This window comes from Pseudopipra pipra, chromosome 2 (genome assembly GCF_036250125.1).
Source record: "Pseudopipra pipra isolate bDixPip1 chromosome 2, bDixPip1.hap1, whole genome shotgun sequence".
Taxonomy (NCBI): domain Eukaryota; kingdom Metazoa; phylum Chordata; class Aves; order Passeriformes; family Pipridae; genus Pseudopipra; species Pseudopipra pipra.
The window spans coordinates 4,773,937-4,795,801 of NC_087550.1; the positions used below are offsets into that span (position 1 = coordinate 4,773,937).

Consider the following 21,865-nt stretch of genomic DNA (forward strand, 5'->3'; position numbering starts at 1 on the left):
CCTGGGAAGCATCCCCTCACGGTCCCTCCTGCCACTCCAGGAATCCTTTGCCTGCCAGCCTGCTCTGGTGAGTCAGCTGTGACCTGTGTGTTACAGATCCCTTTGGCAGCATGGGAACAGCTGCTCCAAGAGCGAGGCAGTAGAAGATGTAGCAGAGTTGCAGGTCAGCCCAGGAGCCTTCCAGAGCAGAGAGAACTGGGGCTTCCAACAGAGAGGATCTAGTGAGACACCTGGTGCCTGCTTGTAAAACTTCCAGCTACCCTTCACTTCCCTGCTATGAATATTTAGTGGTGTACTGAGAACACTAGGAGGTTGGTGCTGCTTATCAGGCTCCTGTGATATCTCAGTAGAGCTGGGCTTGAAGAAAGGTACCTTTAGCTACAGAATCACCATGTTACAGGAAAGCTCCCTGGCATGTGCTGCAACCTGAAGAACTTTTTTATATGTGTTGTATTTTTGTCATTTTGAGACGTCAGTGGCAATGTACAGGCTTCTACAGAAAGTAAAATGCATTTTGGAACAGTTATGCATGGTGACCCAGCTAAGGCCTCACTGAGGGACTCCTTGCCCTTTGTCAGGTGTGTGCAACACTGAACCCCCCCAGTGCACCAAGGGACTGGAGGTGCTGAGCAGCCTGTGCTCTGTGCTATAGTGAGGGGCCCTGAACCACTGATGCCTTGAGTTACAACAGCTGCTTGGCAACCTGAAGGTTTCCATTTAAGCAATAAACAGTTTGGAGGCAGAACTCTGTGCATCGTCTGCCACAGTCAAAAGGTGCTTCTCCAAGGTGTAGGGCCATGGAAATGGTTCCTACCAGGGCAGGAGGTGTATTTGGAATGTGCAGCCACTTATCAAAGTGCCATCAGTGTGGTCTTTGCCCTGAATCTCAGTAACTGCCCTCAGAAAGATGCTTTGAAAGCTCTGTTCCATCACATCCCACTCACAGTGCAGTTGGATATGTAACTACAGGCTACAATTAACCCATGAAGACAGATGAGAGGAGCAGCTGCTGGACGTGTTGCCTACCTGGTAGACACCTTCATTGCCTTTGCCTCGCCGCCTCTGCTGCTTTGGGAAAGAAAAACAAGCACAGATTAATGGGTGTTTTTCCTTATCATGCAAAAATAAAGAACCAGGCCCTGACTTCCCCTGTCCTGTACTGAGGGTTGGCAGCTGTGCTTGGCCTGGACCTGCTCTTCACAAAAGGGAAAACACCTGCTAAGTCTGGACCAGCCCAGACATGCTGCAAGGGCTCTGAAGGAGAAAATAGGATTGGAAGTAAAAGGAAATTATTTTGGTTTGCTGACATATTTTCCTGTCATACTGTTACAGTGCTGCTATTCCTTTGATTAATCGGATGTATAGAGATTTGGAGGCATTCCTATAGACACTGACTATTTAGTATTAGACTATCAAAAACATGTGGCAAGGAGTAGTGCCTGCTACAGTTACAATTGCAGCAACCTCTTAAATGATCATATATCTAGAATGGGACAGGGGTTTTGGTGTTCTCATCCCTCCAGGAACAGAAACATTCATAAAAACACAGTGCAACTTTATAGACCCATAGCTCACGAACAGAGCTTGACTATGGCAAAGGGGCATCAGAACATAAAAGGGGAGGGGATTAAATGTCAGTGTTACTTCAGCATTTTTCAGCACTAAACTTTGCTTTGAAATGCCCCTTTTTTCATGTTTCAGGAGGAAATGAAAGGTTATATATATATATATATGACATTTTGACATAATATAGAACCTCTGTAGGTCAGAGCAATTTTTCATGTTGCCATAAACAAGTGTCCCCAGATGGTTTGTTTTCAACACAAGCTCCCCTCCCCCAGCAGTTTGCACAGAGCAAAACCTGTCCATTTGCTGTAGCTGGAGATACGACTGGTGTGTACCTTCCTAAATGTTTGAGAGGGGAGCTGGGGGAATGAGAATGTGTCCCCCATTCCTTAGCTGAAGGCAGGCCCAAGGAGGAGCTTGCATGTGGTTTCCTATGCCTGTAATGCCATCCAGGCTCGGCAGCCCATGGAGGGGGAACGGTGAACCTCCAGCTCCAAATTGCTCTGGAGGAACGTGCTCAGCTGCTGTGAGTTGCTGGGCCACAGACATTGCAGCACTTGACAACAGACACTCCTTCAGCTACTCCTCACCCATCTCAGGCCCTCTGCCCGCACAGCCAGGGCAGCCAGCAGAGTTTTCTGTCCAAAAGTTGGAATGTTTTCTGCTGATGTTATTCAGCACGCCCAGGGACGCTGCTGGTGTTTGTAATGCCAGTGGGACAAAGCTGCCTGATCTCCACCTGGGTTTATGGCTTCTCTAAGACCAGCTACATGTCTGTCCTGCTGCTGCACTGAACTGGTTACTACAGGAAACAGCTCCCAGCTGTGCCTGTAAGTGCTGTGCAACAAGGACACTGCCTCATGCAAGGGGCTGCTCTGTAAGGGAGTAGCAATGAAGGATTTTTCATACTGGGAAAAATTTCACCAGGAAGGAAAGTAAAACTCACCTCTCCCTTCATTCCGATTTCACTGTATGCCTCACCCATCTTGTCCTTCTGCAGTGCCTGCAAGCAGAGAGGGGGAAAGAGTCAGCTTGTTTCTAGAAAAGCCAAGCCAGCCCCTGGGTGACCACACTCCAAGCCTCTGCTTCTGGGGCTGCTTTGCCTTCAAAACTTCAGTCTGTTCCAGAGAAGAAGGGATAGCAGTGCGACTTGTCTGATGTGCATGTAAATAGATGCTATATGTGATGAAATCTGTGTAGCATATCAATACCACCTCATCTCCAAACACTTGAATATATCTCTGCTCTCAGCCAAGTCATTTATCTAGATGAGTGCCAGACACTACAACCAAAGCTCCCCAAAGTAAAGCTTTAAGCAGCATTTGTTCAGGAGACAAACCCGACCATGAGGCTCAGGCCCAGAGAAAAGGGAATTCTTAACACTGCAGGGTGAAGATTAAGAAAAGGGAGCTCTTCCTTTCTTCCTCCATCTGGGGAAGCAGTTCCCAAACACTTACAAACCAGCTGTGATTAGTGTCTGACTCAATAATGATGGAGGCCAGCCTTGGAAACAAGCTCATTTCTCAGCAAGAACACCCAGAAAGACCCGAGTTAAGACATGGTCATTAACATTAATGTATCAACCCTTTGGAGCACAGACCAACACATCTAGCTAAAGTCAAATCAATTAAAGAGCTTCCTAAGAGGTTCCCAAGCAGCCACTCTTAGATGCACTGGCACTTGGCCTTTGCCAGAGAGCAGTCACAGAGGCTGGAGAACAAGCACATAAAATACTGCAGCACTGATGACATGGGATAAAGGTTCGTTAGTCACTAATGGCTAACATGAAGGGATAAGCAGGTGTCTTGATCCAAATTCTTTTCCACATCTCCCCAGACAGTGTTTTTCTCTTATCACAGAGAAGAGAGCAGAAATTTTCTAGCCAAAAAAAAAAAAAAAAAAGGCTTGGGGGGGATTTGTTGTGTAAGAGGAGAAGTCTTTGAAAGCAGCTGTTAAATTTGAACCAAAGCTGAAATTGGGTAGAGGGGGAAAAGGTCTCCCATGAAACAGAAACTCCTCTTTCCAGCCACCCCTCCAGCGCTCTCTACTCACACTGTAGACAGTTTCCTGGGGATTCTTTCTTCTCTGCTGTAAAACAAAAGAAGAATGTTGCCCACAAGCTGCACCACCAGCATCCCCCTCCGCTTTGTACGTGCCTGTGCATTTGCTCTATGGCACAGCTACGACTCTGTGGACTTGCCCTGCCCATCACAGCTCATCTTGTCTCCCCCCACAAGGCTCTGTTCGGGCAACTTGTTCTCTGGAAAACTGATTTCCTTTTAATAATTGGTAAAACTTAGTTTTTCTCTGCTCAGTCCCTGCCGCTGTCACCTGCGGGCGAGCCCTTACACGCCGATGCAGGAGGTTTTTCCCTCCCTTTTCCTTTGAAAGTGATGGGCTCTGCAGCAGAAACGATTGTTTGGGCCGCTGCTCCACTTTGTGGGCGCTTGTTTGGCAGCAGCACATGCAGCGAGCTCTGGTGGAACACCCACTGCTGCCTCGCCTGCTCCGCATCCGCCCCGGGCTGGGTGTCACTTCCTACCCCGCCTGGCTGCAAAAGCTCTCAGCAAAGTGCCGGGGGGGGCACAGACCAAAGGGCAGGGGGAGGTTTGCTCCTCTCCCCCCGCGCTGCCAACTCCCCAGTTACGACGCGGATCGTGTCGTTCCCTCTCCAGGAAGGCACTTGTGCTCAGCGAAGGCGCGGTGAGCGCCGTGTCTGAGCCGCGGTTACACACGAGATGGAAGGGACCAGATTAGAGGGAAGAAGGGGCACGTGTGGGAGGAGGTTACCTGGTGTCTCCCGCCCAGCTCAGGGTCTGCACCTCGCTTCGCCCCCAGAACATCGTAGTCATCTCGGTGCCCGCGAGTCAGCTTCTGAAACAAGAAAGCAAGAAGCTCGTTATCATGGACGTGATAACGAGGTAATAGATCTTGACTTAACACAGGAAAGAAAGGGAACCCAGCTTGGTTCACAAGTACTGTAACTGAGCTAGAAATTAATTTTACTCCTTATTGCAACTGTCAACAAAAATATCTACAACTAAGCCATGGAAATGACAAACAGTGGTCTGTGCAGCATAAAACTACAAGCTGCTGCATCAAGAACATTTCTTAAGTAAAAATGATTTGAAAATCAGAGAGTGTGAGGAGGAGGGACTGACTTTCCTGCTTTCTCTGCCACTGGAGAGTGAAGATCCATGAGTTTTGTTTTTCTTGCAGAGCAGTTCATCTAAATCTGCATCAAGAAGCTGCAGGAATTTTATGGCCAACACAATTCTCAGCTGGGAACGGTTACCTTAGACCAGGGCAAAGGAGGGATTTCAGGTCAGCATAACGCAGCTGACAGAGTGCTACTGAAAAGGTGACAGGCTACACTTAAACTGAAAAATATTGCATTAGTGTTCATACATTACACAGTTAAACAGAACTCACAGCAGGATGTGGCTATGGCCAAAAGCCTGAGAAAAAAAAAAAAATTAAAATCAAAAGACAACTAGACATAGCAAAACTAGCTAGAGTTTAATGCTGCCGTGAGTGAGCAATTTAGTTAGGAAAGACAGGCAGGATCTTAGCTCTGTCCTCTTTCAAGTCAGGAACCTACAGCCCAAGTAACCATCTACCATCTGGCCAGACTGGTGACAGCAGAAGCTGCCCCTGCGAGGTTTTATCTTTCCTCATGTATAGCCTGCTCATTAGCTGGATCATCCAAAATTTTTCTAACCCACAGGCAATTCACTAAGTGCCCAAAAAGGTCTGTCTGGGTAGCAGATTTAGAAACAAAGACCAGCAGTTACTTACATTGTACGTGTCATCCTGGCCTGGTCTCAGTTGTGGTTCAGAGGCCTGTCTAAGCTGGAAGAGAGACCAAACCATGAGCAGAGAGACAGTGGCTCCCTTCAGTCCTTTCATTCCCTCTCTCCTACGAGTTACTCTCATCAGAAACAGGGTAACCCTATGGCACTGATGGGGCTACAGGCAGTACAAGCCACTGCTGCACTGGCACTTTTATCCCCACACCAGGTTGCTCTCAGCAGTCAAGTCATTTTACTTGCACATAACACAGTTTGCAGGTCAAGACACCTGGGTTTGTTCCCTGCACTCCCCCCCTCAGATTTTGTATCTCCATTCTGTTCCTGCCACGGTCCTGTGCCATCAAAAGTAGCTCCACCAGGTTATAAAATCATGGCTGCAGCCTGTGTTAAGGAAAATTGGGTATCTGGGGTTGCTGCCGAGCATAAAGCGCTCCCAGCACCCAAGTCCTCCAGCAAAAGTGCTGCCTGCAAAGTTCCTGCTGTTCTGCTGTGCTCCCCTCAGGAGCAGCACCTGTGGTGCCACCACAGTGGCATGAGTGGTGACTAACTAGTGGGTCAAGGATTTCCCTTCTGTAGCTACTCTGGTTCAGCTGCTCACACTATTTATGGGCGGCCAATTGCTGAGCCAAACTTCCAGGTAAAAAGGGGCAGTTTTAGGTCACTGAGAGCAGCTACTCTGTGTTCTAGTCTTTTTAAAAAATCCCATCCAACTACATTCTGTATTGCTTTAGCCTTCTTGAGTTATTATCACGTGTTAAATTTTTATTAAAAGTAATTCTCTAGCTGTGTTTACATTCAGGCGTAAAATCGTGTTTGTGGCAATTACAAACTCCTCTCCCGTGGTTGTTTGGGTTATATCATCTGCATCATCATGCTCATACTATCAAAGATGTCTGAATTATTGAGACATTTTAATACATCCTTCACAAGCTTGTCATCTCTCCTGAACTTTCTGTATATCCCTTTTCAATGACAAAGCAGCAGAAAATATCCACATCGTGCTTGATCAGGCATTTCCAAGAACAATATCCAGAACCTCTGATGGCATCCATAACTTGTAGCATCAAAACACTCTCATATACTCTTCCTCTCCGTTCATGAACCTTTGGAAAGAGCTTTCCCCAGGTTGCTCAAGTGGACACCAGAAACAGAGGAAAGTTAAAAAAAAAAAAAAAAAAATCAAAAAACCAGATCAAAACAAACAACAACAACAACAACAAAAAAAAAAAAAAAAAAAAAAAAAAAAAGGAGAGAGAAAATAAAACAATAAAAATGTCTCATTCTAAGAGACTTGCTTGCTCTCCACTCCCACTTTCCAGACCAGCCCAACTAGTTTGCACCAGCAAAGCTGTCTGTGTTTGGTTAGACTGACCTTGGCTTTCACAAACAGCGCTGTCATGACCACTGCGTAGAGGAAGAGGAATCCATCCAGTAAGTAGCAGAGTCTGGGATCTGTCAGTCCAAGAACTGATGTAGCATCTGTACAAAAACATCAGATACATCAACAAACAAGGCCGTTGGTACCACTGGGTGCCTGAAGGCATAAATGTGGGAGTGCTGGATAGCTCTACTTGAAAAAGTAACCAATATGAAGGCAACACTGTCCCTTTGCAAAGGAGATGGAATTCAGAATATAAGAATCCTGGGATTAATCAGGTAGAAAAGGACCACAGGAAGTCCAACCCTCTCTCTAAACAGGGTGAGTTAGACCAAGGATTGCTAACACTGCAGTTACTGCAAGAAAGCCTCACACAGAGCATCTATTTTCTGGCTTCTTTTATATTTCTGAAAAGAATCTCCTGCAGGGATTCATTACTGGTTGGGGATTCCTTTATCAACTAACTCTTGAGTGTGTGTGAGAAAACACATCTATTTGGAAAAAAGTTTTAGGGAAGAGCTTCTTAGGAAAAAAGATTTGTGTTAAATGTAAAGAGAGATTGACACTGTCGTATTCAGTGGGAGACTCAGGCTGAAATCACTACTCTGCTTTATTTAGATCTCCTACTACCCTAATTGAGATCTTGATGTTCATTTACTCGTCCATGTTGCATATATTTATATGTCAAAACAGTAACACTGTTGGGTTTTAGCAGCTAAAACTGATGAAACTGCCCCTGTATCAGTTTGTAAACACGTAGCAAATTCACAAAGTATAGTTAAAAAATTCAAAACCTAACTAACTATAGATCCAATATGCAGCTCAGGGTCCATCCCCAAAAGGAAAAGCTGTATTAAAAAAAATAAATAAAATTACTTAGTAATTAATCTGAGTTGTGCTTTTTGCAAAAAAATCAAGGGAGTTAAAAAGAGAAAGACAAAAATGATCAATAGCCTATGAAGCCCTTTGATGAAGATAAATTGAAAAGAACAGGTGTGATTCATCTCCTTCCTAAGGTGAACAAAGCGTGGCAATTCTTATTAACCACAGGTGATGGAGGGTAGTTGAACTACCCAGTGCTGACTTACTCCAGTGCTCCATTCCACAGGCTGGGATTTCTCCCCAGCCCTTTGGGTCACCCTGATGACTCCTTGAGAGGACATTTGCAGATGACATTCAGGTGTCACACACACACCACCACAAGGAAAGTCTCCTTAGCGGAGATATAGTTAATGGTGGTGGCCTGTTGCACTGCTCAAGTTTGCTTGTATTAACTAGGAGTTCACATTCATTTTTTTAAAACAAATCCATGGAAATAGGATTAAATTCCTAGATGGTTTCTCTTCTCCCCGCCTCTTTTTCTATTATTTAAAAAATATAGTTTGTAGCACTTTATAAACAATAACCTTTGCCACATTTCTTCAGGATTATAGAATTTCACATACATGGGATAAATAAAGACAGAGAGATTAAGTTATTTGCCCAACATTGTGTATTAAACCAACAAACAAGCTGAGGTGAACTTCCCAGAGTTTTTCTTCACAGGGCAATATTTTACACCAGAGTTGGTTCAACATAAAATCAGCCTGAATCACATTTGACTTGGTAGTTAAAATGCAGTATTAGGGAATACAGCTCTGCAGCATCCAGAGGCAATTTGTTTCTAGCAGTAATTCAGCTGCTTTTCCATAGTGCAACAGTCTGCCCAGCGTTCCCTGGCCTTGAGCTGGATGTGTCCAGAACACTTCCAGGAGTGGTTCCTCCTCCCTTGGGAGCCTGTTCCAATGCTTAACCACCCTTTCAGTGAAGAAATTTTTCCTAATATCCAACCTGAACCTTCCCTGGCACAACTTGAAGCTACTTCCCCTCGCCCTATCTGTTAGTTCGTGTCATTTCTTTCTTTAATATGTTTAACCTCTGCATTCTTTAAAAGAAAAAAAAAAAAAAGAAGAAGAAAGAAAAGTACAGAGCACTTTCTAAATAATAAACTTTGAAACAGGTTTCTGGAGTAGAAAGTGAGAGAGAAAAAGACAGAAGATACAAAGCCTGTTGAAACAAAGGTCTAAGAGAGATAGGAAGCATAGTGAACAAGTAGCAGTTAAAGCAGTGAACATCCATTCATGTAAACAGGACCAGTTTGGGTTTTTAAATAGCTAGAGGAGAGGTTACTGCTTATCCAGTATTTGCACAACATGCACAAACAGGTCCCTTAGGCACCACCAAAATGTATGTTCTGTCTCTCATGAGCCCTAAGCCCTGGCTTGAGGGGTTGAGGCCAAGGCTGCAGCACTGCAAGGGATTGGAGCTGGGCAGAGCCAAACCTGCCAGGCTGGAGGGAGCAGTCACACTCAGATGCCTCACACAGAGCAAAGCACAAATCATAAACATTTCACTGATAATTCCCACTTTTTTAACCTCACAGATTGCCCAGTGCCTACTGGAAGTTGCACAGCATCTTTCCAATAGTAACAGTGTTTTACCAGTCCAAATTTCAGCAGTCCAGTGAAATGCAGAAGGGTTTTAAAACAAGATGTCTAAATATAGGCACAGAGCAGGGCTTGTGTCAGGTCACAGGCTGGCAAGGAATGGGAACCTTGCAGGGGAAATGATGACAAACTTACTGCTTAAAAGTGCCTCAGTCAAACAGCATCTCTGTCTCCTGATAGCTGAAAGCAGCAGAGGCACAAGTCTATTCCCAGGTGAACAAATACAAAGGGCTCGAAGATGAGGTCACTTGGTCAAGGGGGAAGGAATAAGGATTAGAAAGGTTGCATTTACTCTTGCTCACCACGTGCTCCTCTGCAAGGAGCTGCACAGTTATAGTTCCCGTTGCATGGCAGGGATGACATTTACTGGGAGACCTGGGAGACCATGTGGATGTTAAGGACAAACAGAAATAAACTTATGCAACTTAAACTTACAGCATTTGGTAATTACTTTTTTTTTTTTTTTTTTAGGAGTCTGTGCAGGAGAAGCTCTGGAAAGCTTTGTACAAGGAGCTGACACAGCCTGCATAGGGATATGCAGAGCCAGGGCAGATGAGATGGCAGGAAAGGAGATGGAGTCAATAAGTGGAGCTGCATTTCATGACCAGGTTGCCAGCCCTTCTCAATCCCAATTGCCTGCCAGTACATTTGGAATTCCTTCGCTAGCTGTGCTTCTGCTGCTGAGAAGTTTCTTCCCAACATTTCCTCCTTCCAAAGCTTGGACTTCTGCTCCCCTCCTCTTCTCTGCTCCCACCCAGCAATGTAACCCTGCTCTCCCCCATGCCCAGGCACTCTCTGCTGCCGCTTTAGGTCCCTGCACTCACATATCTGGACCCCAGGCTGGCATCTCCCTCATCCTGCTCCATACTCACACCTCTAAAGCAGCTCTGCCAGCACCTCTGCAACAACTCTCTGCGGCCGCCTACTTTTTTAAAGTACAGCGAGGTGGGGAGAAAAGAAAAGGTCATTCAGACCAAGTGCTGCTGACAAGAAGGTAAGAAAAAACCCCCCAGCAAGACCCCAGCAGCAGCCCTATGAGCCGAAGGAGAGGAAGCCCTGGGGCTGGGGAGGGAGGCCGTGCTGCGGGCGCTCGCCTCGAGAGCCCTCGGTGGCAGCTCGCCCGGCGCTGTGGTTTCAGAGAGCAGCTTCAGCCCCCCAGCTCAGGCCCAGCAACAGCCTTCCTGCACGTGGCCCTGGGTTTATCTCCAGCCACCTGCCCACCTGCTGCCTGCCTGTACTGCCGGCAGCCCCCTGCTCCAGGCCAGGACAGGCACATCCAGGCACATCCACGCTGCTCCTCAACATGCAGGCAGGGAGGCTGCACACCCAAGCTGCCCCTCACTGCTGGCTCAGTGCATGGGGTTCACCCTGAAGTGAATCACTGAAACATGGCCTGGACCCTTGAAACATGCCAGCACATTCCTTTTTAATAGGATTTTCCTCCTCTGACGTTTTTAGTGCGCATCTGGATTGAGTTAGACCATGGTGCCTGGTAATAGTTTAAGAAATACAGGCCGTAAAAGCTGAGCTACTTGTAAATCCAGATTAAATCTGTCCACCATAAAATTTTCTCTCTCCCATGGCCCTCATTAAGTGATTCATTTAAGAGTTTTACTTTTAGGGGTTACCAAAATTCAGTAACATGGCTATAAATGAAGCGTTTTATCTTCCCCAAAACTGAGTTTCTCAGTAAAGCCCATGAAAACCAATCCCAGCACAAGAGATTTATTGATGCAGCTGTGGTTACATTCAAAGGCAGATCCTGCAGTGCCTTCTCCCAACAACCAAGAGCTCCCACAGCTACATACCAGGGCAAAGCAGGCAGCGTTTCTCTGATGCCACCATCAGACAGCCCAGCCCAAATGTCTGAAAGTTAGCCAGCTAAAATTTGGAAGCTAATCCTATTCATAAGGAATGTAGCTATCCTGGTTTTTATTTATATATTTCTATGGTTTTTTACTTGTAGATATAAATAACAAACAAACCTGGGACACTTCAAGACTGGAGAAGCAGAGGTCAAGTCCTCCTTCACTCGCAGAAGGAAGAGGCTCCTCCACCATTGTTTGGGCACACTGATGGAAAAATCTGAGCAAAAACAACTGAGGGAAGAAAAAACCTGTATTACACCAGGCATGGTGTCTTAACAGCTCTGATGTCCGTGATAGTCATGAGAAATAAGTGAATGGAAAGGTGTCCCTTGCATCAAACCCAGTGTGTGGAGTCAGGAGGCTCCTCACTTCATGCAGGGACAAAAGATAGTCCTGCTGATCATTAAATTATATTAAGATTACAGGGTCAAATAAGACTTTCAGCTTAAAACTTCTCCACTACCATATCTGCAAAACCAAGACACCCAAGGAAGCGCAGCAGGAAGATACAACAACTCCACCACAGCAAAATGCCATTGAACTTGCTGCCTGAAAAATGTCCAACCACTTGCTTTTTCAAAAAAAAGCTAAAAACTATTTACATTACTGGGTGGGTTTGGGGGGTTTTTTCCCTCGCCACCAGTTCCTTTAGTGCTGAGGAAAACTCTTGTGTTCATCATCAATACCCCATCACATATTTATGAAACACAACATGGCCCAAAGCAGAGCTCGTGCCCATGAAATTCAGAATTAGCGTTTGTTGTCCTCAGATTTAAATCCAAGGAGGAAGCTGCTGATATGATCGGGATTCAGGTTACAATACCAGATGTGAGGCAGCCTGAATGATGACATTTTTTTATGTTCTGGGTCATTAGCTTCCACTTTTTTACACCAATGAATGTTAGCGCTGTGGAAAGTCAAATTAAGATGCTTTAGGATTCTTGTGAGCCCTTCGTACTCCTACTAGGATCCCTTTTGGGGAGGTACTACTACAAAATTTAAATAATCCAAGTTTCCCTCTGGGAAAGTTTATTTGGGAAGAAACAGATTTAAAAGAAGGAAAATATTATAATGCCACAAAGGGCCAAATATTGGTGCCCCTGCCTGTGGCAGGGTGGTTAAAACTAGATGATCTTTACGGCCCCTTCCAACCCAAACTATTCTATGATTCTATGGTTTTCTAGCACATCATGGAATAAAGACTCCAATAAATAAAGTCCAGGGTACTGTAACAGGAACAAGACAGGTATATCTCCAACAGCTGTTTGATTTGTGGGAAGAGGAATCAATGTGCGCAGAAAACAACAATAAATGATCTACCTTTTGAACCTGAAGATGAAGAAGATTAACTTTGAGTATATAATTAAATAAGGCAATTTTTTACCCTCCAAATCCTTCCAGAGCCTCCTCAGAAACAGAAAGGAGGGGAGTGCTTTGCTCATCTCTGGAAGGGGACTCCTTCCTTCATCAAAACAGTCAGTCATTCTCAGAATAAGCAACTGCTTTCACTTCTCAGTTTAGCAAGAACTTGGTGCAGAGGGCTTTCCTGAAGCAAACCTGCTGTTGCCTCCTAGAGACAGCAAAGCATGTGCAGGGCAACTGCAGGACCTGGATATCACCAAGCTTGGGTGACAGATGCCACCTGTGCAGCTCTGTCAGCTTTTGGAGGGGTGTTAGATCAGACACATGTGCTTTTACAAACCCATCTTCATCAGGGATAGCAAAAGTTTAATCTAGTTAATACAAAAGGTGTTCCCTGCTGTAAATTTTCTGTTGCCTAATCCAGTCTGGTGTTAAGTGTACAAAAAGGCAAGAGTTATTATTCAAATGGTTGTTTCTAGGTCAACTTAGCCCTTCCCTTCCCCTGCCAAGTCTGTCTCACAGCAGTAACTCACCCCAGACTGATTTACAACCGGGTGGCCTTTTCGTGTTTAACTTCTACAACCCAATGCATATGATGGAGGACTACTTAGAACAATTCAGCCCACAGATCTCACTGGGAATCCCAGAGAGACTACACACTGCAAGGCTGAAGAGACACTAAGTCAGACACAAGATGCTGTTGATCACAATCAGATGTGTTTCTCTGTTCAGTGAGCACTTCACAGACAGTGGCAGACGTTTGTCTAAGCACTTTCAATTAGCACTTTTAAGTCAGACTTTTACAGAAAGCAGTGGAAAATAGGGTTATGCTAAACAGCTTGCAGCTACCTCACTGCCAATGGCCCCAGTAATCAAATACACTGATAAAGTGAAGAACAATTCCCGACCAGGAGATTTATAAGGCAACCCCACACCCTTTCATCCCAGTTTCAGACTTCCAAAAGTCATTAAGCTTATGCTGGCTATCATTATTGGGGGGAAATGGCTTTCTAATTGGCTTTCTAATAATGGCTTTCTAATGGGTAGTAAAGTAGTAGAAATATCCCTGCACAAAATATTCCGAGTCTGTCAGCAAGCACAGACGTATCAGTGTGTTTTCTTCTTGTCTCAGTGTCAGTGAAGGGAGGGACTACTTGGATTTCACAGCTCATGTCAAGCTAAGTGTAGAGATGCACAAGCCCAACAAGAGCCTTAACAGGGCTGTTTTGTCTCAGACTGAGCTGAATTGCCACTCCCTTGATTCACTGCAGGCAGAGAAGAAAGGTAAAATATCCATCACAACAATGCAAGCTAAGGGTGGAGGTGCTGGAGTGCTGGAGGGAGAATTGCAGCTACAAGGCTATTTGCAGCGAAAAGTCAGCCCATGAGCAATTCCTTCCCTTGCAGCCAACATGGACCAAAGCTGGGACAATTACAGGAGCCATCCCTGATGGATGGTTAAAGCCATGACTGTACACTCATGACAGCTAACCCTCCTGGAATGGAACCAGCTTTCCTTTCCTTTCTCCAGGATCAATTCCCACCTAAACTTGCTGATAACATCGGATCTAACTGGTGCCAAAAGAGCCAGAGTCAGGAAGGGCACCAAACCCCAATGCTGAAAGCCATCCTCTTTTTTAGGTTAAGCCTTATAGGAACATTTTTTGAAACCAATGTCATCCGAGGATTGCAACCTATTCCTCATGTAATGTTTTTCAGCAGATAAATATCATGACTGAATCTTAAGGAAGACAGATACATGAAAAGCTATGGAAAGGCTGCAAGATTTACCTCAGCTCATCCAGCAGGACAAGTAGGAGCTGCCTGTTCTAAGACCTGCAAAGCCTCAAGGTGTTTCTGTTGCAGTCCCTGCACAGACACCCACTTGCAAGAGGGCTTCTGAGGGTGAAGAAATTATTAGTGAAGCTTGGTGTCCAGCAGAGAAATAGTTAAATCATCTACAGAGGCAGTGGCAGCCTCATGTTATGAAGCAGGAAGGAGGTTATACCGGCCCCAACGGCTGAGGCTCTAAACCTTGTAGTAGCTACACATATCAGGGAGGCAGAGGTTTAGGAGCAGAACCCTGCTGCTGACCCACTTAGTGGAGAGCTGTGCATGTCATGTCCTGCCTCTGGTAGAAGATGCACAGACAAAAAATCCCCCTGTGCAACAGCAGTTACGTACTGAGGGAAGAGAAAGGTTGATTAGGGATTTGGTTTGGTATTGATTCCCTGCATATTCTGTTTGCAGTGTTGCTCACCAAAGCTTGGCCACAATGGTAAGAATTTTGGGGAATATTCCACTCTGAACACGGAGCATTTCACAGGCCCCGATGGGCGACCTATCACAAAATGGGAATATCACAACAAACCTTCTCTGGGTCCTCGACAGAGTCCTTCAGCGAAGGGTCTCAGAACAAACTCTAACTCCATGAATTTAACTCTAACTCATGATTTCCACTTGGGAAAAGAAAGAATTGCTTCTTCCACCTCCAGAATGTTCTTCCTCTGGTTTGGGAGCATTCACATTTTCACAGCATGTAGCAGTTACACAGCTAAGATTTTACGGCAGAGTAAAACACCGCTAAAGAGAACAGGCTTCGATCATGGACCTGCAAGTGGGGCACAGGGACATGGCTTTATTTATCCCCATTAACACCTCACTGCTGAGGCCTGTGCTCCTCTGTCAAGTGATAAAACTGTGTCTGGCACACCTCCATCACTGCATTTTATTACAAGCCACCGGAGGGTTTACACTCAGTTTTAGAAAACCATCTCAGATGACATTACAGGATAAGGCAGGGGGACAAAAAAGATATATTCTGAAACATACCTTCTCATACATAGGTAGGAAATGGCAAATAGGAAGGGTGTGTATATATAAATTTTGACTAAATTAAAGGTTGTTAAAAAGCAATACATTCCTGTGTGGGGTGGGGGAAATAGGAGGAAAGAATTTCCTTATCATTGATGACTTTATGCAATACCTTTATTTCACCTGTTAACTGTCAAAAGTATTGAAGTGCTCTCAAAACCTCAGATTCTGGAAGCTAGTACCTTCTTAATTGCTTCTCCATGGAGTCAGACTTGTGGGGGAAAAAATAAAAAAACAAAAAAACCCAAAAAAAAACCAAACAAGAAAAAAGACCCCAATCTCTCGACAGGAAGAAAATTTCCTGTATATTTGCAATATGAGTTCAAACCATCCTATGTCAGTGTTTGCAACTGAGACAAAACAATTATGATTTACTCATATTTACACTGCATGCAACTAATATTAAAATTTTACAAGTTAATTCCAGTAATCAATATATACACAGTATATGTAGTATACAATACTACTGGAAACTTGGAAACTCATGGGCTATCACAAATGATTTACACTAATTTCATCCACAGCACTAATTTTATCCTGTTGTTTTTTCTTCTGCATTTTTCATTAAAATATTTTCCAGAACCTGTGCACACAGAAGTCCCACTTTGTTGCTTATGACTGGATTTAGTTTAGTTTTGTTTCCCTGGAGGAATGTCATAGCTATTTCAGAGGATTCAGAATTCCTTGTATTTATTCTTCACATCTTAATGTAGACAAGTAGCTCCCAGCCACTTACCAGATATAGTTTAGAGAACAATTCTCTTCATATCTTCAAGTTTTAGAGCACCTACCTGGAGCAGCCACTTAAGATGGTATATTATGTTGTCTCTGATTTTTCTCACTCAGACTAACTTTGTAAGTGTAGCATCATGCACTGCACCATCACTGCACTCATCGAATTGCTTGTCAATCTCATAAAACGTGTTCCTTTTAAGGTATTTAATGCTGCTTCTAAAATGGATGAAAATTCTGAAATTATGTTTACTTTAAACACCCCCTCTCTCCCCACAAAAAGCCGTATCGGGAAGCCTCTGAGATGTGCAGGGAGATAAAAAGGCTGCGTGGAAACTGTGTTTGTTTTCTTTCTATGTGTGGCTGAGATGGAGTTAGAATGCAAAGGAAATTTATATGAGTTCCATTTTTCATAGCACTGGGAGCTTAGGTAAGCTTTATTCAAAGCACAGTGTTGGAAAGTGCAGTCACAGAACTGTTGGATTGTGTGAAAAATTGCCGAGTGATCAAATGCCCACAGAAAATAAATTTTCTCCTAAATGTGAAAAGGATCCTTAGCATTTCATTTACTCTTGCTGTGTACTCTCTATGAAAAATCTTTCTTCTATCTGTTACAATTTCTTCTTGCCACAGAACCATTTATTGTGTTTTGTACTCCCTAAACAAAAGCTGGGCTGCCCATGGGCTTGTATAGAGCAAAACACTCTCCTCCCTCAACACTAATACTTTTCTGAGATTAGCTTTGATTAATCCATAATTCATTCACATCTGGACTTTGTGTGTATTCCTAATATGATAAAGGGGAGGAGGGAAGGTACTAGGGACAAATATTACTTCAGCTTGCCTCATTTATGCCTCCAGGAGTTTCATGTATATGCAAGCCTGGAATTAATCCCATTAAGCAAAGTGTCATCCCATAAAATTAGCCATTAGATGTGCATTAATTATTTCAATCTACCTCCTTGAAAGCTGTTGGGAGAAGTTGCCCTGCTTTTTACAGGCAAAAAAAGTAGAGCTATTCAAACTGACAGCACTCAAGAGGGTTATATTGAGGTTTATCGCGTCCAAACGGAGGAATAAACACAAGTGAGTGTAAATAAATGTCCTGGCTCTCTTCCTACTAAAGACCAGATTTAGTAGTGGGGTGAATTCATTCTCCACACCATTGATTTCAAGAGAAGAGAGCACAGTCCATTTAGTAAGGATAGGTTTAGCCCCAGACACACATCCACCTTCAAGGACGCACAAGAAACAGGGAGTGATAGTCAATAATTAAAGGTAGATGCAAATGTGTTTTTCTAACACAATATTCGTTATACAAGAAATCTTCACTTACTGTGACAAACTGAAGTTTGGTGAGTATGATGCTACAGTATTTTTTTTCTGGAAAATAAAACTTTTCATTACTCTTTAGATTCATTGTATTCTAACCCTGCTTTTAGAGTGACTTGTCAGTTTGTTCCTCTGCAATTCATTTTCAGGTGCCTACACACCACGGGTCAGCAAAAAAATTAGTTGCCTCCGAACCCTTCAATTTAAACAGCATTATTTTTCTAGAAACGCATCCCAAAGTTGCATTTCTATTTTATCAACGAAAATTAGCAATGGTTTACTCCAAGTCCATTGCAAGAGCTACATTAGAATGATTTACTACAGGGCAAAAAAAGTCGGGAAGGACCGGATGGTTCAGCTCATTGCACAGGACCAAATATATCTACTTAACTCTCCAAACATTTTCTCTGAAGAAGGGCACAGGACATGCACAAAACACAAAGGTCTAAGGGAAAAGACCATGTGCATTAAGCAAGAGAATTTTGGCTTTGTAACCTGCTCTACTAGATACTGCTGAGAGTGTAAAACTGATTCACAAAACACGACGGATGAAAATTCACAGTATGTTTGTCCCGTCAGTCAATGTTCTGCTTGGACATGGCAAAAAAATTAATTACCTAATAGATTCCATGCAGTCACCTGAAATTTCTAGAATGCTGTCACATAGTGGGTTTTTATCTAATTAAATACATACACAGAGATGTAGGTAGAGCTATAGAGCAAACATATTTTTAAATTAAAAAGATAAATTTAATTTCAGATGCTGGAAAAAAAAAAAAATTAAACAGAGAAATAATAAAACTGTGTAGACCTTAGATAATTTTATTTTGCCAAATTATTACCTAAGCCCTCACAAGCCAAATTTCCCTGCTAAAAGCCCTGTCCTCCTCCACTTACATATCTCAGTCTCATGAGTTTATGATCAGAATAGTTAAAGTCCCAAAAGAGAAAACGTCTGACCAGGAGGGACAGAGAAAGTGTCTGTTCAGTTATTTTATTACCATGCTAACAACTGATGATCCAAACCCCATGGTTTTAAGACACAGTTCACCAACATGGAAGCAGTATTTCTTTTCTTTTCCCTACCACATTTCCAGCAGTATTATAATGCTTGACAAATCTATGCAAAACTATTATGTACTCTTCAGAAGGAGAAATTGGATGACAGTTTTATGGTGCTATTTATAACCTGGGTAAAACTAAATAAAGTATCACACTGAACATACCGCTTCACTTAAAATTCTCAGCTGACTACAACACAGAAATACCCTCTAGACAGGCTGTTCAGAGTGTTTCTGTAGCTTTTAAGAGATTAAATTATGCAGCTGATTATGCTATCTGCACAATAACCCAATGTAGAATTTATGCACAACCAATTTGTAATTCAAGGCACAACTATATCATTAAGATTTTTAAAAAATCACGTTTTAAATCAGTTGTACTTTCATTTTTTTTATGAAGTGTCAGTAAATTATATCTTAAAACCAAAATAAACTCTGCCATTCGAATCTATTTTAGCAGATTACTGCAATACTAGTGAAGGGAGTACATTTCTCTCTTTGCATACAGACTCGCTTCTAATCAGGAACATATTCTCCTTTTGAAAGCTCAGAAAGACCAAGTCCTACTGGCATATGGACAGCTTAGATTTTATCATCCAGGAAGTTATGCATCAGTGTTGAAATCAATGACCAAAGCTCTAAATAAAGTTATTAACACGTGTGGGTCAACATGTGAACTCCTGACTTGCAGAAACCCTGACTGATTCTACTAATTTCCACAGAAATGTTTTGTGCTTATTCTGCTTTGATGGCGTCTGATGGCATCAGTATTTTCATGGAAATAATTTATAGTCATTTTGTTCAATAATTACTCACTTTACAACTGATAAAGCAAACTCAATATAATTGTTTTCAGTCAGGAATGGTATTTTATTTTTATTATTGGGCAGAAGTGTAAAAGTGAAAAAGTCGGTTCCACATGCGGCTTGCAATGTTACAGAGAATTTGGCATTACTCTCACAGCTATTTTTCTCAAGTTCCTCAAGTGCCAAATGCAGCCATTAATTAAGTCAAAAGAGCAGAACCCTAGCAGTTTCTGAAAAACCATGCCTGCCTTTATTTTAAAATATACTTTATAACGTTATTAGGTCGCATGGGAATCAAAACCTATAGCACTGAGGTGATAACCATGTGTTGAAATCAGAATGATCCTACTCACACAACTGATGCACAAACTTCCTGAGTTCTTGTCAGAAGGCCAAGAAAGTGCATTTTATGCAGACAATCTTAATGGTTCAAAATGATAGAAAACAAAGTGATGTCATCAAATTATTTTCTATAGTTACCTACAGACTGTTCAGTGCTTGTCCTATTTTAAAAATTATTCCATGCTTTAAAAAGTTAGACAAAATAGGACTTTTAAGCACAAAAAAGTGATTGAACTTGCAGTTTAATGCCATTCTCAGTGCTGGTCAGGATAGTCCAGAGAGGAACAGAAAAGATGGAGCCATGACATCAGCCAAGGACACTTTTATGCTCGCTGCTCCCCTGGGCATTGCACACTAGACACTCTCCAGGCTGGTTTCAATAATAGCTTTATAGCCATAGTTAAGTAGAGAATTACTACTTTATTATCCTTTGCAGACAGAAAAACCACATTCCTTTCACCTACATGACTGGCTCAATTCTATGTTACAGCTTTCCATCCTGACCACTAATTGTCCTCTTGTCAGGTTTTGTTAACGACGTGCTTCTCTCTGTAAACATTGTGCAACACTATAGATATTACATGACTTATGCTTGTCTTTTATATTCTAGATATGCTGTGCTTTGATCAGGAGGGACCAGATCTGTGTTTCAGTGTGGACCATACAAATCAGAGCTCGATGCCATACCCTCTGAAAACCAAATGTGTTTTCCTGCTCCGACACCCGGCTGCTGCATCTCAGTGTAGCCTCAGAAAATCCCCCCCTCGTTTCCCACAGGGAGCAGCTTTCCCTGCATGCTGCATGAAACCAGTCTCAGGCCAGCCAGGCCATTTTGGGAGCTCCTCAGGAGCTGCTTGCCTGGCAGATCACCTGTGATTTTTCTGGTTTAGTTTCTCCTGCCAAAGGGCAGGACACAGGGTCAGTGGAGGAGGGACGTGCTCCCTGCATTTGCTCCCTTCCAGCACTGCACAACCTGTGCCCCATTGCCACAACACAGGTTGTCTTCTTCTGCCAGAAATCTCCATCCTCCTTGTCTCTTGGATCAGATTGATATCACTAAGGCCAAGTTTATTTTTTTCTATTCCTCTTCTTCAACCTTTTTCTCCTTGTTCAAAGCAACTGATTTCCAGGAGACACTGCAGTATTTCCAAGACCTGGTTATGAAATGGCTTGAACACACTTTTTACACGGATCTGTTCCCATGCTCTGAGGGAATAGTGGGGGGGCCGTGCTCGCTGGTCTGACAGCAACCACACCATCCATGCCCACCAAGTCCTTCCACTCCTGAGCTGCAGCAACAAAACAAGGCTCCTGGTCCCTCCCTCACACACACCCCAGCCCCTTTGCAGCCTCAAAGCGAGACATTTCGCTTCCCCTCGACAGATACAAATCTGCTCCCCCTACACACCCGCCCCAGCAAACACACATCTGAGACTCTCCTCTGCTCAGAGAGGCAATACCAGGAGCGCCTGAGAAAGCACTTGCTCAAAGCAGCTAAAAGCTGCTCTGACTGAGATAGAAGTTCTTACCTCAAAATGAAGTAAGTGTAGGAGACAGCTTTATAATTTCAGGGCTCTTCAACCTCTCTCTCTCTTTTTATTTTTTTTTTTTTACAGGAGGGAATAAAAAAACTCGCAAAAAACAAAGAAGTGCTTGACTAAAACAGGGCAACATTTTAAATCTGGGTCAGAGGCATCCTTTTTCCCAAACTTGGGACCCAAAGGAGACTGAGCAAACAAGCAGTGCCCTGAGAGACACGGTGAACAATCAGACAGGCGCAAGAAGCAGCAGTAACACCTGAGATCAGCGTCCCAGTGCTCCGTGCCAGACCCTGGAGAAAGACTGCACAGGTTTTCAGCCAGCCAGGCAGGCACAGCGCCAACCCCTCTACACAGCGTGAGCAGGGACTGCTGCTCCTTTGATGTTTCTGGCTCCAAAGAAAGCCCTTTTGACACCCTCAGGGCAATACGTGTATGACACTTTCTTACACACCAGCACTTCTTTTTAAGCCAGATGTTGGTGGCAAGGGGTTGTTTGTTTGCTTTCAAGACGTGGCTGTCTTTGCAGGAGTTGTCGCATTCATCCACGGAATGGGATATTCCTGGAGAGCTCAGCAGGGAGAACCAAATGCCTCAGCATAGAATGTTGTGGACCTCTGCTGCTGGAGGTGAAAAATTTGGCTCTCAGCACATCCTGGGAGCTTGGAGGAAAAAAAAACAACACTAAATGATCTTGTGTTGTAGAGC

The 21,865-nt window shown here is 43.6% G+C and overlaps 2 protein-coding genes across 5 annotated transcripts in view; one reads left to right on the plus strand and one right to left on the minus strand.

The window, feature by feature from the left end:
* POU2F1 (POU class 2 homeobox 1) overlaps positions 1 to 16,626 on the plus strand; it is a 134,210-nt gene extending 117,584 nt beyond the window's left edge. The window contains exons 17-18 of one of the 3 annotated variants that reach the window (XR_010427244.1): positions 9,714 to 10,236; positions 11,209 to 16,626. The gene's annotated coding sequence lies outside the window, so the exon portion shown is untranslated. Of the gene's footprint in view, positions 1 to 9,713; positions 10,499 to 11,208 lie in introns of those variants that run through there. The other 2 variants (XR_010427245.1, XM_064643456.1) reach the window with 2 other exon arrangements.
* CD247 (CD247 molecule) overlaps positions 1 to 21,865 on the minus strand; it is a 51,553-nt gene that overhangs the window by 2,048 nt on the left and 27,640 nt on the right. The window contains exons 2-7 of one of the 2 annotated variants that reach the window (XM_064643516.1): positions 6,751 to 6,857; positions 5,365 to 5,418; positions 4,357 to 4,440; positions 3,619 to 3,654; positions 2,513 to 2,569; positions 1,027 to 1,068 (exon numbers count right to left, since the gene is read on the minus strand). In XM_064643516.1, the coding sequence (XP_064499586.1) occupies positions 1,027 to 1,068; positions 2,513 to 2,569; positions 3,619 to 3,654; positions 4,357 to 4,440; positions 5,365 to 5,418; positions 6,751 to 6,857 (380 nt within the window). The remainder of the gene's footprint in view (positions 1 to 1,026; positions 1,069 to 2,512; positions 2,570 to 3,618; positions 3,655 to 4,356; positions 4,441 to 5,364; positions 5,419 to 6,750; positions 6,858 to 21,865) is intronic. The other variant, XM_064643519.1, reaches the window with a different exon arrangement.